This window comes from Lissotriton helveticus, chromosome 10 (assembly GCF_964261635.1).
Source record: "Lissotriton helveticus chromosome 10, aLisHel1.1, whole genome shotgun sequence".
In the NCBI taxonomy this organism is placed as follows: Eukaryota; Metazoa; Chordata; class Amphibia; order Caudata; family Salamandridae; genus Lissotriton; species Lissotriton helveticus.
In genome coordinates, this window is record NC_136071.1 from 1,041,312,792 (window position 1) to 1,041,328,227 (window position 15,436).

At 45.5% G+C, this 15,436-nt stretch overlaps 1 protein-coding gene across 1 annotated transcript in view; it reads left to right on the top strand.

Moving 5' to 3' along the window:
• MALRD1 (MAM and LDL receptor class A domain containing 1) overlaps nucleotides 1-15,436 on the top strand; it is a 2,679,189-nt gene that overhangs the window by 419,436 nt on the left and 2,244,317 nt on the right. Inside the window, exon 9 of the mRNA XM_078663745.1 lies at nucleotides 9,036-9,243. Within this exon, the coding sequence (XP_078519871.1) occupies nucleotides 9,036-9,243 (208 nt within the window). The remainder of the gene's footprint in view (nucleotides 1-9,035; nucleotides 9,244-15,436) is intronic.

Consider the following 15,436-nt stretch of genomic DNA (forward strand, 5'->3'; position numbering starts at 1 on the left):
CAATACAGGCCTGGCTGGCCCGCTGCCGCCAGGTAACACGTTAGACAGCGCCAGCCAGCAGGCCTCTTGCGCGCCTTCTGGTGCTGCGCTCGCAAGACAGATGTGGCATAAGTAGAGGCACCTACCGGGGACTCTGAGCGCCCTCACTCTCCCTGAACCTGCCTTGACACCGCTCCCTATCCGCAGAATGGATGCACTTACGTGCTGCCGGGAGGCCTGACAGACACTCCTCATAATCCCACCTGACACATAATGGCTTCAAGTTCGGGATCAGAACACCCTCCTCGGGGCTTTTGGTTGTTCTTCAGTAAATTTTTTGTTAATTGCAAGTTTAATGTTTACAAATGGTGCTGTGCTGATAGCTCTTGGAGCTGAACTACATTTAAAGGGGATGTTTAGGGCCGGGAATATTGCCTCCCCGACTGTACGTCATGCAGGCTCTGAAGAGATTGTCAATGGTGGAAGGGCGAGATTTTGATCGATACCTTATCACTATTGATCCAAACCTCGGTCTGGTCGACTGAACCTTTGTTGCCTGTCTTTGAGGAAGAAAGTGCATCTATTAGCAAGTTAGTTCACCCAATAAAGGACTCTGCTCCCAAAGATCACAAACAACTTCTAGCTTTCAAAAGTTTATTGTAAAGATATGATAAGCTGCAAATACAGGCATCTCAGAATGAGATTCACGAGATACACAGGTCCAACTACATACATGTGCTCTCTGAAAGCCCTCAGACGAGCAACGGAAATTACTAACACAAGTTCTAAGAATAATAAAGCTATCAGCATTGACGCATATCTCTCCTTCATTTAAGTTGGAGGAAAACACACAGGTTAGGCTGTCCCTACCCTGCTCTAGATGGTATCCCTACTTAACCAAATCCCAACCTAACAAAGGTGTCAGCAGTAAATGACCCCCAAGGGAAGTCACTCACTCTAAGTCTCTTGGTGAAAACCTATAGTTCTCCAGTCATGACCCCTCTCTGCCTACCCATCCGCTCTCTAAAGGGTCCTCAGGTATCTGCTCTAACTCCACCCAGGGGTGCTGTCCCTAATACAAAACAGTCAACAACATTTGAGACGCCCCTTGTGAGACGCCCCTCACGTGGTGTAGCTTCTGGCTTTTTCCATGCTGCTTTGTATTGGGCCTCATACGTTGGAGTTGACCTTGCTTCTCAGACTCTTCTCCGGCCCGCTGATACCCCTTAAACATTCCGGAACCCTCCTCCATGTCTGGGCCGTCTACTGAACAGACCTCTATTCATTCATTTATAATTGGATCCCCCCTTTTCCCTTGCAGACAGACATCTGCAGCCAAGAACCCAACTCTCATAGACTTCCAAAAAGGTCTGCAACATTTCTCGGCCCAGACATGTACGTGTAAATCAATGTTAAAACATTTCAGGCCTACAGCATTTCTCATAATGATTATAGCATTCAACTTCTTCATTAATTAAGCATGTTAATACTCTTATTCTATTAATCAGTAAACACATCTATAAATCATGGCTCATTAATGCAATGACCAAAACATTAGTTCAATCTATGTCGTGAAAAGAAACACCTTCCCCTTCCCTTCTAGCTCTGGCCCTGAGGCCTACCACATTCTGCGTTTAACCACATGCCATCTTACATTTTAGCAGCTTACACGACATGGATTCAGGAATAATCACATCTAATAAAATCATATAGTGTCACACATTTCTGTATTAGTTCCACTTCTACTTAAATCTCTACATTAGCTATACATTCAGAATATAATTGCAGATACTACTAGCACTCATGGCATTTCTCCTCATGATTTGTGCTTACTACAGGTAAGTGTGATGCACTCATACATTTAGGTCAGTTTGCGCTCTCTCAATGGTTAAAGATCCCTGCAAGTTCTCTAAAGCACATCTTTCTTCTGGGATCGCTGTTGGTTTTATTGTGGCTTTATTACTTTAGGCACAGGAGCCTCTCCATGACCTTGTGTAAAATGTAAGGTTGTTGCGTACGAACAAAAGGATGCGAACTGGTACATTTACTATAACCTAGTGTGGCACTCATCATTTGTGCAATAATTGTAGTGCAATAGAAAACGTGAAAATGTATAGATGTAGCTGACTGCTTTTGCCATGGGAACCAAGAAACTGAAGCAGAGACTGACCAATGGCAAGGAAGCTATCTACCATCCGTCTTTGTACAAATAGTTTCTTGGAGCTTTCCTTGTCTTTAGAATTCGGCTCAAATGTGGAAGCCTTTTGAAATATGGAGGGGCACTGGTTGGTTGAAATGGTGTTGGGAGATATTGCATTATGCAGCGAGTGAGGGTCAGACTTTGACCAGAACAGGTGGAGCTACGTGCCTCATTGCCTTGGACCATATCCCCACATGAGGGTCTGGATATATCGGGTACTTGAGGTGGCTTAATGGAACTTGTACACAGTATATTGCTCTTGTTAGAAATTTGAGCAGAATTCAACCAGATGATGAAACCAAGCAAGCAGCGGAGAAAAAGCCCGGTATTGCAAATATATGAACTTTTCTGCCACCCTGTCACTCCTTTATAGCCCAATGAGGCAATAGCAGTGCTTTAAATGAGTCAGTTCCGTAAGGTACTGAGTAACTGCACTTCTTTATTGTGAGAGGCAGAGTACCTGCACTTCTCTGCTGAGGTGCAATACTTTTAGTTGGACCAGCACTTCTCAGAAGTAAGTAGGTGCTCAGGTAAAGGGGTACCTGCACTTCAATTTTAAACAGGAACAGAAACATTTTTCCATTTCAAGCACTGTGTGACAGTAGTCACTTTCTTTAAAAGGGAAGCGCACATGCTGCGCACCTAACCACAAACCTACTCTGGGTTTCACTCATGAAAAGACCTCTGCAAGCGGATACAGCCTGCTACTGGTACGCTGAGGCAGGGGTGCGCGCTCTCCTGAGCCATGCAGGGACACTTTCTCTGTCCCATGAGGATAAGATATATTGGTACCTTTCACTAGAGTATTCAGAACATGGATGCCTGTAGGTAAGGTTCCACGAGTAAATATTATAGGACCAAATGTTCCAGATTTGGCCATTTTGCTCCACAGAAACAGATTCAGTCTGTGTTTGCTACAGTGAATGTTGGCATTTTGTTTACCCATTTGTTCGGAATATGGATGCCTGCAGTTTCCTGCTAACCCAGGCTGCTGTTACACTCTCCCTTAACTGGCTCAATATGGATTTCTCTCTAAAGAAGGATTCTCCAACGAGTAGCATGTGAGCTACTCGAGGCTCTGCACCCACCTGTGAGTAGCCAGTCTGTGTCCTACCGTGCCCAGTGCCAGGAACCCTGGCCCAGCAGCTATAACCTGGAACGAGTTAAATTACACAATGACACATTTTATGTAGGCTCGGGAAGATGACTTGGTTTGCCCAAAATCACAGGATGTCGAGCCCACGCCTACACTAGAACTTGGTTCTCCACTCAGAAGTCTGTAGCCCAAGGCCCCCCTGATGTCACATTCTCTCCCCATGGCTGAATTTTCACAAGCCCCTGTGAAATCTCAGGGGAAGCTGGGAGGCGTAAAGAGCCTGCGTTATCATTCATCATCCACTCCAGCTCTAGTTATATTGTAGGATTGTTTGCTTTTAATAGTATCCTCCCCTCTTGACTATGCAGGGCGCCAGCTCGTGCTTGGGGGGCGATGTATGGGGTTTATTTCTTGGGTGGCGTGCCTCAAGACGCAGAGAGAAAGAGTTGCCCAAGTCTTTTTAATTCAGGTACTATGCAAGAGCACCTCTTAAATAAATAAATATCTGTCAGGAAAAAATACAACTAATTGCCCAGGACATTAACAGTAGATGAAAAGGGATAAATGCGCAGAGCAGTCTTGTTTGATGATTATTTTCCTTTTTTTTAAACCACGCAACAGCTTTAAAATGTCCTAAGAGACAGTAACAAGCGGCGCAAGAGGTTCAGGGGTGGACTGCTGGGGTTTTTGTGGTCACCTGCTGCTGATACCGGTTTCCAGCACTGCCTGAAGTCAAGGGAAAGGCTCATGTGGGCATCAAAGCCAAGCTGCCTGCTTTTCTTCTCCGGCCTCTACATTTCCACCAATGTGAGTCAAGCTAAATCAACTTTAACTTCCTCAGCAGTCTGTGTAGGGTGTGATCACAATCCGCATCTCCCTCTGCCTCCCCATCCCTCCCACTCACCAAAGACTGTGGGGCCAGCCCACTGGTCAGCATGGCTGCAGACCAGGAAATGACTGATTAGGTGTTACCTTTGCGCCTAAACTCTGTCCCCTTCCCCTCCTGCCCCCTGCAGACTTCGGGAACTATCGACCCACAAGCAAGCCTCGGAAGGCCGGTGGTGTTACTGCCTGCCAGGTAAGATTTTTGTCCACACCGACAGGAAAATGAGAGCCTGTCTGATTGGAAGCCATCTCAGTACCTGCTTTTTAGAACTCAAAACCCAGGCCACTAAAGCCCGGCCTATCCCCTCTGCCTGCAGTTGCAGAGGGGATAGGACTTCTGCTGGCAAGCGGCAATGAACAAGAAGCCTCCCGGGGGCTGCCGTGCACCAGCGCAGGCAGCCTTCGCCCAAAGCTGCAGATATGATTGGACTGGTGTTTATCCACTTCAGCCTCCAGTGCCTGAGTGCGGCCCTTCATGCCTGGCCCTCAAGCAGGACCAGTAGACACCAGATGAGACGGCGGAGCCTCCATTCTCAGACACACACTGACCGTGCCTTGCATCAGCATATCGCTCCACTTTCCCCCTTGACAAACACACTGCAAAAGTTATTCGTAACAGCATCATTTATATTTAAAAAAAAGGGGAATTAACATGCATACCTTTGAGCAAGACCATTATATTGTCGTTTTTATAGTGCTTGGGATTCCCAAAACGCTATTACATTAGAAACAAGCATTGGCATAGCCAATAGGTCTCCCCTTTCGGATCTTATAGGTGTTTAGCCATGCAACACTTGATGTTGTTGCACCAAGGATAATGTGCTGGATAACTAAACACTTATAAGGTCCCAATGGCGAGACCTATTGGCTATGCCAATGCTTGTTAAATATTGACACAGAGGAAATTTTCTGATGAAAGACGGCAGCGACTTCAGGATTCTTGGTGGGCCCCCAGAGAAAGCACAATTGTATGATATTTCCTTTCGGAAGCGGGGTGGCTGGAGCACAAAGTCTCTGGCGGACCTGGAGTTTCTGACTCCTCCAGAAACCATCATTTTCTGGGCGAGATATGCTGGGGATTTCGTGTGTAGTGCTTTGTGGGTGATACATGCCAGTTTGAGTTGGAGTCTGGCTTCAAGAGTAAGCCAGTTCAGCGCCTTCAGATGCGGTGAGATGTGGTTGTTTTTTTTTAGCCAGTTAGGAACCGACAGAGGCGTTGAAGCAAGAGTTTATGGGGGGCGTTGAGATCTTGGGCAGACCTGAAAGGAGATAAATAATGCCTGGACTGCATTTTTAGGTCTGAGGCATCAAGGAAAGGTTTTAGTTTCTTCAGGTAGCTCAGGTGAAACCTGGCAGTTTTAGCCAACTAGTTGTTGTGGTCTTGCATATTCAGGTTGCTGTCTAGGATTATTCCAAGACATTTGGCGAAATCCACTTTGGTCGGTGTGCAGTTTAGTGTTGTGCTTGACTTGGTCCATTCCTGGATGTCGTTTTTACTTTTAGGTGGGGAGATTAGAAGGAACTCCATTTTTTGTGTATTTAGTATGAGCTGGTTGCAGGCCAGCCATTAAACAGTCAGCTTTATGACCTCATTCAAAGAGTACATCTCCTCTAGAGATGAGATTTTGACGTACATCTGGGTAGTATCGGCATACATGTGGAAGGAGATGTTGGCGGTACGTAGTAATACAGCTAACGGTTCAAGGTAGAGATTTAAGAGGGTTGGGAATTAGTTGATCCTTGGGGGATCCTTATCGGGGAAGCAACAGATAGATTACTGTTGACTAAGAATCTCTGGGTGCTGTTCCGGAGAAAGGATCTTAACTATTCGAGAATGGTTCCCCTTACTCCCATCCTGAATTTGAGGCATTCAAGTAGTTTCTGTTGGTTGACTGTGTTGAATGCTGAGGATAAATCCAGTAGAATTAGAAGACATGTTTTGCTTGGTCAAGGGCTTGGAGAGCATCATCCAAAATATGGAGAATAGTAGTTTCCGTGCTGTGCCCAAGTCTGAACCCAGATTGTAATTCGTCAAGCAGATTAAAGTTGGTGATATGTTGGCTCAATTGACGTTGCACACATTTCTCCAGAGCTTTTCCTACAAGTGGGATATTGGCTATTGGTCTGAAATTGTCTGGAGTACAAGGATTCAAGGTGGGATTTTTAAGATGGGGGTGACTTGACTAGCTTTTAGAGAATCAGGTATGGACCCTTGTAGTAGGGAGGGATTGATTATTGTAGTCCAAATGGGAATGATAAATTGTGAGGTCGTGGCCACACAGCTGGAGGGGAGTAGGGTCATTAAAGTGATTATTTGGATTTAAGGTGGATGGGATTTTCAAAATGGAATGGTCGTCATATAACTTGAAGTTGGGCCAGTGCGCTTGGTTTGTGGGTGTTGTCTCGATGGGAAGAGAGGAGAGATGGGACCCGGCAGGAAGTGGTTGGATGTTGGTGACGGAATTAAGTTCTTTTCCTAGGGAGGTAATTTTGGCTGTAAAGAAGGAGGAGAACTCCTCACAGGTTATTAGGGATTTTGAGGTTTCTTTGGAAGTTTTAGCCATTTGTTAGATTGGTGTTTGACCATTTCAAAGAGCTTACGAGGTCTGTTCTCTGTTTTCCAGTTCCGATCTAAAGAACTTTTTTTTTTTATTTGAGGATGTTCCTGTTGTAAGCATTTCTGGTCTGTTGGAGAAGTTTCAGTTGGGAGGCTGAGGGGTGCTGTCTCCAGGTTATTTCTGTTAGCAGGAGGTTTCTCCTTTCATTGTTGAGGGATCCGTTGAACCAGGGTTGTTGCCTTTAACTCTTGATCTTTTTAGCTTTAGCGGGGCAAGATCATCAATTATGTCAGACATAGTTGAGTTGTAGTGTTCTGTAAGGTTGTTGACCTTTGAGAGATTTTGGGGTGGGGGGTCATTCTCGCAACGTGCATCCAGCTTCTCGAGATCTAGGCTCTTTGTGTCCGTGAGCCATAGTTTCAGTTTCACAGGTTGCACTGGCCTTGTCTTGTGGGTGCCAGGCAATAGGAAGTTAATAGCGTGGTGGTCAGACAAGTTGCATGGATCTATTGAGTTAAGCCTGACCGCCGTTGCCTTAGCAATGATCCAATCCAGTGTGGCAACTTTCGTATGAGTTGGTAAAGTGCAGGCTTGAGTAAATGATAGGTCAGCAAGGAAGTCTTTGAGGGTGTTAACCTGAGGGTCATTAAAGTATTTCCAGTGTAGATTAAAGTCTCAAAGTAAAATTTCATTAGAGTGGGGGGAAAACTTAGCTGTAATGATTTCATGAGGTGGTCGATGAAGGTGTCATTCTTGCCTGGGGGTGGTAGAAGATGTGCAGTTAGCACAACTGGGTAGCATTGTTACATTTGGAGAGTGCAAGATATTCGCTGGAGGAGGTGGAGTCAGTGTGAAGTTCAGTGATGAGGAGGTCTGAGCTGTAAATGCAAGCAATGCCTCGTACAAATATTGCACAGAGATGGGGAGTAATCAGGAGTGATATTAGGAAATCAAGAACAAAGATGCCCTTGTTGGCTATTAATTTCAGTTTCCTAAATAGGATTTTATGCTTCTTTCCCAAGGCTTGAATTGCGTTCACCTGTTTTGACCCTTAGCATCTACAGGGTCTTAACAGAAGTTAGAACCAGTAAACCTTGCATGTACTACACATACATTTGAATTGGCATCTAAACCTGTAATTGATCGGTATTTGAAGGGACACATACTTAGTGGCAGCAATGAAATCTGCTGCCAAAGTGGATTTCTTAGTAACATAACATGTATTTGTAAAGCACACGTTCACCCAGAAGGGTATCTTGGCACTGAATAACAGCTGTTTATTGTTATCCACCTCAATGGTACTCGATGTCATTGTTCTGAAGTCAGTACAGGCTGACTTTGCCCTCCAGGTTTTGTACCTGTGACCATGAGGTCAAACACAGGCCCCTACAATGGAAGCCTTAGTCCACTAAGCCACCAGACCTAGTGAGTAAGGTGGAAATACTGGCTGCTGTTCATCAGCCACTAATGCGCCTCTAGGAGAAGCCATAACATGAAGAGGGCAATTGTAGTAGCAGTCCTTCTAATTGCTTCAAGTTTAAGTAGTTGACAGTGTTTTTTTTTTTGCTCAAATTTGAAGGTTCCTCTAAAGGTGCATCCAGCGCTGGACATCTCTGGACCAGTTTCACGCTTTCTGTTTTTCTTGAGCAAAGAGCAGACTTAGTTTGAGGATGTGTCCAGCATGCGTCGCCGTTCAGGGACAACAGCTCGCTCCGAGAGTTTCTAGGGGGTGATAGCACACTATAGGTGTTTCGCCAGTTCTCCTCCCAAGTTCATTATAGTATATGGAGTTTATCGGTGTACTCACAGTTCCAGGATTACTTCTTGCTAATGAGGACCAGGCTTCTCTCCTCCCCTACTGTTTACATTTGTTTGCTTCTCAAAACATTGGTATGCACTTATGTTCTTTGAGTGGTAAAGAAACTGATAAGCTAAAGGATGCTAACAAGACTTTCAAACTGGATTGTTCCTTGATGATGTGTGCCAATTAATGATGATACATGCGCTCAATAATACCGAGCACGTGTGCCAAACCAATCGTGGCAAACACGTGGGGTGGGGGACTATCAACCCTATTGTAGACTGCATTTACCCTAATCCCTTGTGGGGGGGGTGCGAACAGGCAGACAGTGTGGTCTCCCTTCAACACCCTCACCCCACTACCTAATGTTGTAACGATATTCTTAGTAGAGGGAAAATTGAGTTCAGACATGATAGTTTGGCCAGCAAGCAACTTCTAAATTGTAGTTAGAAATCAATTTCGGCTTAGGTGTGATTTTTTTCTAAAGTGCTATTACAGTTGTTATATTTTTCGCAGCTTACCTTTGAAGGCATAGTGCAAACCGGAAGCGGTTTTATCTCCCTCGATAACTTCACATTCCTTGGCTGCGGAATGACAAAGTCCCCAGCACCTTGCTCTCCAGAGGAGCTCACCTGCACAGGGAGCCTGTGCAGTCCACCTGTGCGCGCGTGCGATTTCAACAGGGACTGCAGCGACGGATGTGACGAAGAGCATGAAAACTGCGGTGAGTAATCATTTCAATTTAACTCTCTGTAAGCAGCTGATACCCCCGAGAACACGGCAGAAATGTAATCAATGCAACATAAGATTCATATAGAAAGCGCCTCTGTGAGTCTGTAGCGGCAGCTTTTCCATAGATCAGCCTAAAATTCGGTAGCTGATGGATTTTAGCCAATTGAGATAATCCAGGAAACCACATCAATGGACCCTGTAGCATCCATAGATAATCATATATAATATTGTGTGTTTATGCAGTCTGTTGACCAGAGATAAATACATTTACGCTACTAGCAAGTTGTGTTTTTACAGATAAATTGTCTCAAATTGTGAAAAACATTTATCTTAACATAGGTTTCAACTCAGCCCATATCATGAGTGCCTGCCAGCTGATCCATGTTTATCAGCCCAAGTACCAGGCATGCTGGGCCTTGTAGTTTGTAGGCAAGTTTTTCTGTTACACTTTTGGGCCTCCGTTTTCCATGAGACTTTCTTCAACTGGGACAGTAATCAAAGCTAGCGGTAAGACACCCTCATGGTATCGGGCCAGTTCGCATTCAAAAGTCAGATTTTAATAAAATATCTGTATTATATTTTTCTGTGTATCCGGAAGATGGAATCCACTTCAGTGATGAATGTGAAGGGTTAATATCGATGTGTAATGTGTACTAACTAATCTCTTTAGACAAAAGCGCACTATTGTGTTTGCAAAAAAGTACACTGCATTCTACAAAATACAGACTACCAGCTCCCTACTGTTTTTTATCACATCATGACAAACATATTCAACAATCAATCAATCAATCAATCAATCAGAGATATGTGAAGCACCCTACTCAACCGTGAGGGTCTCAAGGCGCTGGGGGGAGCAACTCTGGTCAGCCGAAGAGCCATGTCTTGAGGGTCAACCTGAAGATGTGCAGAGTGGTTGCGTGTCTGATGTTGATTGAGAGCTCGTTCCAGGTCTTTGCTGCGACATGGGAGAAGACTCATCCACCTTTTCTGGCTCTGCGGATGCGTGGGGTTTTGGCGAGGGTGAGGTCAGCGAATCGGATATTTATCTTGGGTACGTGGAAGGTGATTATTTCATTGAGATATTGAGTTCTGATGTTGTGGAGGCATTTTTATGCATAGGTGAGTATCTTGAAAGTTACTCTCTTCTCAATGGGGAGCCAGTGGTAATCTCGCAGGTGTGGGGTGATATGTTCATGTCGGGGGATGCCGAGGACGAGTATGGCTGCGTTGTTCTGTATGGTCTGGAGCTAGTGGAGTAGGATTTGTTGATCCCAGCATAGAGGGCGTTTGCGTAGTCTAATCTGCTGGTTATGAGTGCGTGGGTGACAGCCTTTCTTGATTCAAGGGGGGGATCCATTTGAAGGTCTTGTGAAGGATGCAGAGGCTGTTGAAGCAGGTGGAGGCGACGCCGTTGATCTGTCGGTTCATGGAGAGGGAGGGGTGGTGTTTGATGCTGAGGTTCTGGGCATGGTCCGTGGGTGTGGAAGGGCTGCCTAGGGCAGTCAGCCACCAGGTGTTGTCCCATGAAGAAGGGGAGGTTCCGAGGACAAGGACTTCCGTCTTCTCTGAGCTTCAGGCAGCTACTGCTCATCCAGGTTGCAACGTCTTTCATTCCTTCCTGGAAGCTGAGTCTGGTGGTGAGGGGGTACTTGGTGAGGGAGAGGAACTGGGTGTCATCAGCATAGGATACTATGCTGAGTCCATGCTGTCTGATGATGGCGGCAAGGCGGTCATGTAGATGTTGAAGAGCGTGGCGCTGAGCGATGATCCTTGGGGTACTCCGCAGCTGATCTCTGTGGGTTCGGAGAGAAAAGGTGGAAGTCTGATTCTTTCGGTTCTGACGGTGAGGATGGAACAGAGCCACTCGGGGGCAGTCTCTGGTATGCCTGCGTCATGGAGTTGGCGGTGAGAGTGTGGTGGGGGACGGTGTTGAAGGTTGCAGAGAGGTCAAGCAGGATCGGGCCTGAGTCAGGTCCTTGGTCAAGGAACATGCAGATGTCTTCTGTGGCGGTGAGTAGGGCGGTCTTGGTGCTGTGGTTGCTGCCCAATCCAGATTGGCGGGGGGTCGAGGATAGAGTTCTCTTCTTTGAATTTCGTTAGTTGGAAGTTGATGATCTTTCCTGTGACTTTGGCCGCGAAGGGGAGGAGAGAGATGTGTTGGTAGTTCTTGAGGTCCATTGGAACTGTTGAGGGATTTTTGAGGGGGGCTTGACTACTGCACCTTTCCAGTCACTGGGGTATATGCCAGCTTTAAGGGAGGCATTAATGGTCAGTTGTAGGTACCTGTGTGAGGGCCGCAGCATCTCTGTGGAAGATGTGCAGAGGGCAAGTGTCCATGGGGGCTCCTGAGTGAATGCCTTTCTTGGTCAATGCAGTTTTTACAATGATGACCGGGGTACAGCAGGAGATGGTAGGCTGACTTTCATTGCTGGGGAGTGGAGTGGGTTCGGTGTCTGGTGTCTGTTTGTCAAAGTTGTCGTAGAGGGATCTTATTTTCAGGTGGAAGTAAGAACCAAGTTTGTTGCAGAGGTTCTGGGGGTGTGACATCCGTGGCGTCACTGGGTGGCTTAGTGAATTCCTGGATGATGTTGAAGAGTTCCTTGGAGTTGCTGGTGTTGGCGTGGATTTTGTAATGGATGAAGGTCCTTTTTGTGGATCTGATGAGTTGGTGGTATTCTGTCATGACGTTCCTGTAAGTGGAGTGGTATTCTGAAGATTGCAGTCTCTCCAGTTCTTCTTGAGATGTTTGCAGGTGCGTCTGGCTTCTTGGAGGTCAGTGGTTAACCTGGAGGCTTTCCTGGGTTGCTGTATGTCAGGGTTGCTGAGGCGGACGAGCTCGTCTGCACAGTTGGTGATCCATCTGTAAAGTACTTTGGCTGTGGAGTTTGGCGTTGGTCGTGGGGGGGGCTTAGCAATTGTGGGTGGTGCCGAGGTGCTCCTCAGTGATCTTGTTCCTGTTCCTTCGCAGTGAGTGGGGTGCCGAAAGGTTTTTGGCGTGGAAGGGAACACAGTAGTGGTCCATCCAGATGGGTTGCATGGTGTGGCTGAAATGGATGTTGTTACCTCCTGCGAAGATGGGGTCGAGGGTGTGTCCTGCGTTGTGGGTAGGTGTTGTTTCAGTGTGAGGTTGGGGAGGTTGTCCAGGAGGGTGGCAGAGTTGGGGTTGCTGAGGTTGTTGAGGTGGCAGTTTAGGTCTCCGATGAGTAGGTAGTCCAAGGAGGCGATGCGCGATGAAGTCGACGATGGTAGTGGTGGACTTAGTTCGAGTTCCAGGTGGTCTGTGGGTGATGGTGCCTCATAAGGTCGTTCTGGGGCTGGTCTGGATCTGGAAATAGAGGTGTTTGGTAGTGGACATGGAATTGCTCGTGCTGGAGGTGGTGCGTCGGAGAGAGCTCTTGTGTGTGGTGGTGAGTCTTCCTCCTGGGCAGTTGGAGCAGTCCTTTCTCTGGATCTTTTAACTGTCAGGGCAGTTGCGATGTTGAGCGGAGGTGGGGTTGGTCCATGTTTCTGTGAAGAAGTCAAAATCTGGCGAGAGGGTGTTGATGAGGTCCCAGATCTCTAAAGCGTGTCTGTGAAGGGAGTGCACATTGAGGGGGATGCATTACAGGCTGGGAGGCTGCTGGCATCCCACATGAGGACGTCAGGTGGGATGGCCCTAAGGGTGGTGAAGGTTTGTTGTCAGTGTTTGCAGGATAACTGGCCATGGGTGGTGGCTGGCGTAGACAGCTGCTAGTTGTTGTTCCTTCGGGGTTGAGTGGGATGACGGCAGCAGAGTCGTAGCGGTCAGAGAACCAGGTTCCCTGGCGCTGGTCACGGTCAGATCGTGGATTGGCACAGACAGCCTTGCTTCTGGCGTCCCTTTGGCGCGTCTGTTTGCGGCCGCACAGCAGTCACCATTAAACAGGGAAGGGGGAGGGAAGCACTGCTGGGAGGCGGAGGTGGGAGCGGGAACCGGCAGGGGGAAGGGGCCACAGGGGCAGCAGCGGCGGGTAAGAGGACGGCAACAACAGGTACGGAGGACACAGACAAGGGCACAAACAACAGGCAAAACAAAAACAGGCAAAATAAACAGAGGAACAAAATTACAAGAAAAAGTCAGACAAAAGACAGAAAATGGGCACAGACACAAGACAGACAACAGCGGACCAGAAGGCTCTCTCACTGGACCACCAGGGATGTGGCGCAGGCAAGGGGCCTGCGGGTGGTGGAGGGCCTCAAATACCTACCTGCACAGGGTAGCAGCAGCGTCACAACAGCAGAGCTGCTGGGGGAGAGAGCAGGTCTCTGACCAGGAGGTCAGAGGTCTTGCTTAGACTCCCGAGCAGCAGCCGCCATTAAATAGGGAAGCGGGAGGGAAGCATAGCTCAGAGGCGGGAGCGGGAACATGACAGTGATATTCTGTTAACCAGTTTAAATAAAGACTAAATTAAAATATAGCTCAAATGTTTTATCTCACAAGCTGGCAACATAAGTTGAGAAAGGGGATAATGTTTGTTTCTGTATATGGTGCAGTTAAAATTTGGTATTTTTAAAATGGCCGCCTAATGATTTTTTTATATTAAAGATGAAATTAGGTTTACACAAGAATGCACTTCTTGATTAAGTGAAGTACATTTATGTGTTAGAGAGTTTGTGTATTTCTGTACTTGCTTGTCACAAAACGTACAAATGATACTGGATCCCACAAAGCTATACATGTAAACCAAGAAATATCATTTCCATTACAGTATTATTAGACTGTTGTTTAACAAAATGTTCTCAACCGGAGTTACCAAACCGCAAACTAATATTATTATTCTCAGCATGCTCAGGAGGAAGTTGAATGGCCAAAACAAATACAATTCACATGTCTCCTTGTTTGCCTCTTCGCATGGGGTTTAGAAAACCTTTTCTCCCAGGGAGGGTACAACACATCAGTCAGCTGCTTGATGTGAAAAAAATTAAATAATAAAGTTGGACAAAGGAAAACATATCAATTAACCAAAAAGAGTGGAAGGAAAATGATAAAGGGAAAATGGACAAATGTCATTCCTCAAGTCATTTAGGCCTAATAAATTAAAATGCTAAAAGCCACTAGAGTGTCTTTCAGGTTAAACATCCTTAACCACTTACTAAGCAGCTTTGAATAGAAAGAAGGAAAGCACCAGTTCCGTGCACATACATGTATGTAATTTTTATCAAGGTTATGCAGTGTGGTTCGCGGCAAACCAAGTTTTTGACTAAGTAGTCTAGCAGGAAATGTTTTATGAGGCACCCAGGCCTGGGAGACACATACATTTTTCAGCACTCTGTTGCCTTATGGCTAAAATCCCACTATACAAATACCACACACATGAGTACATATATACTTATCAATGGTCCTAAGGGTGATTCAAGAACTGCACATGTTTACCACAAGTGCCCACTATTTAAGGTAACCATTAAAGTCAATGGGGTCACCCTGTTTCCCTCGTAACCTGGGTATTGATATATGACGCTGCAATTGATCCCGTTGCTTAAGAACTAAAGGCAATTTCTTAGAACCTTACTATTTCTGTGAACATACAATTTTCTATCACATATATATATTTACCATGATTGACAGAACCTAAATACAGCACACCGACAAAAAATGTATCATAAATATATATGAATCTATTTCTATTATTGAATTTATAATGATCACATAAAATTCACTGCAAACTTAATTCAATATGGGCTGTCTAACATAAACCACAAAGACACAATAACAATACACAGAAAATTCATTAAGTGATTGGTGTGACAAAAAGGGTGAAAGTAAATAGCATGTCAAATTCAAACAAATAGGGAGACGTTAACATAAATTCTCTGTCCTTCTCCGTTCTTTTACTATAACATGTACTGTCTACTTGATTAATAGTTATAGTGAGCCTGGACGTGAGACAGTATCACTTTTACGGTATAGAGTCAAAATATCGAGTTTTTAATATCGACTAGACATAATATCGAGTGAAAAATATAGAATGGACATAATATCGACTAGACATAATATAGACTACCAAAATATCGACTAGAACATTTTAATATTGAATAGAATGGACATAATATCAAACCAAAAATATAGAATGGACATAATATCAACTAGACATAATATAGACAACAAAAATATCGAATTTAAGGTAAGTTAATATAAATTTTTCTTTTTTGTGTAATATAATTCTGTA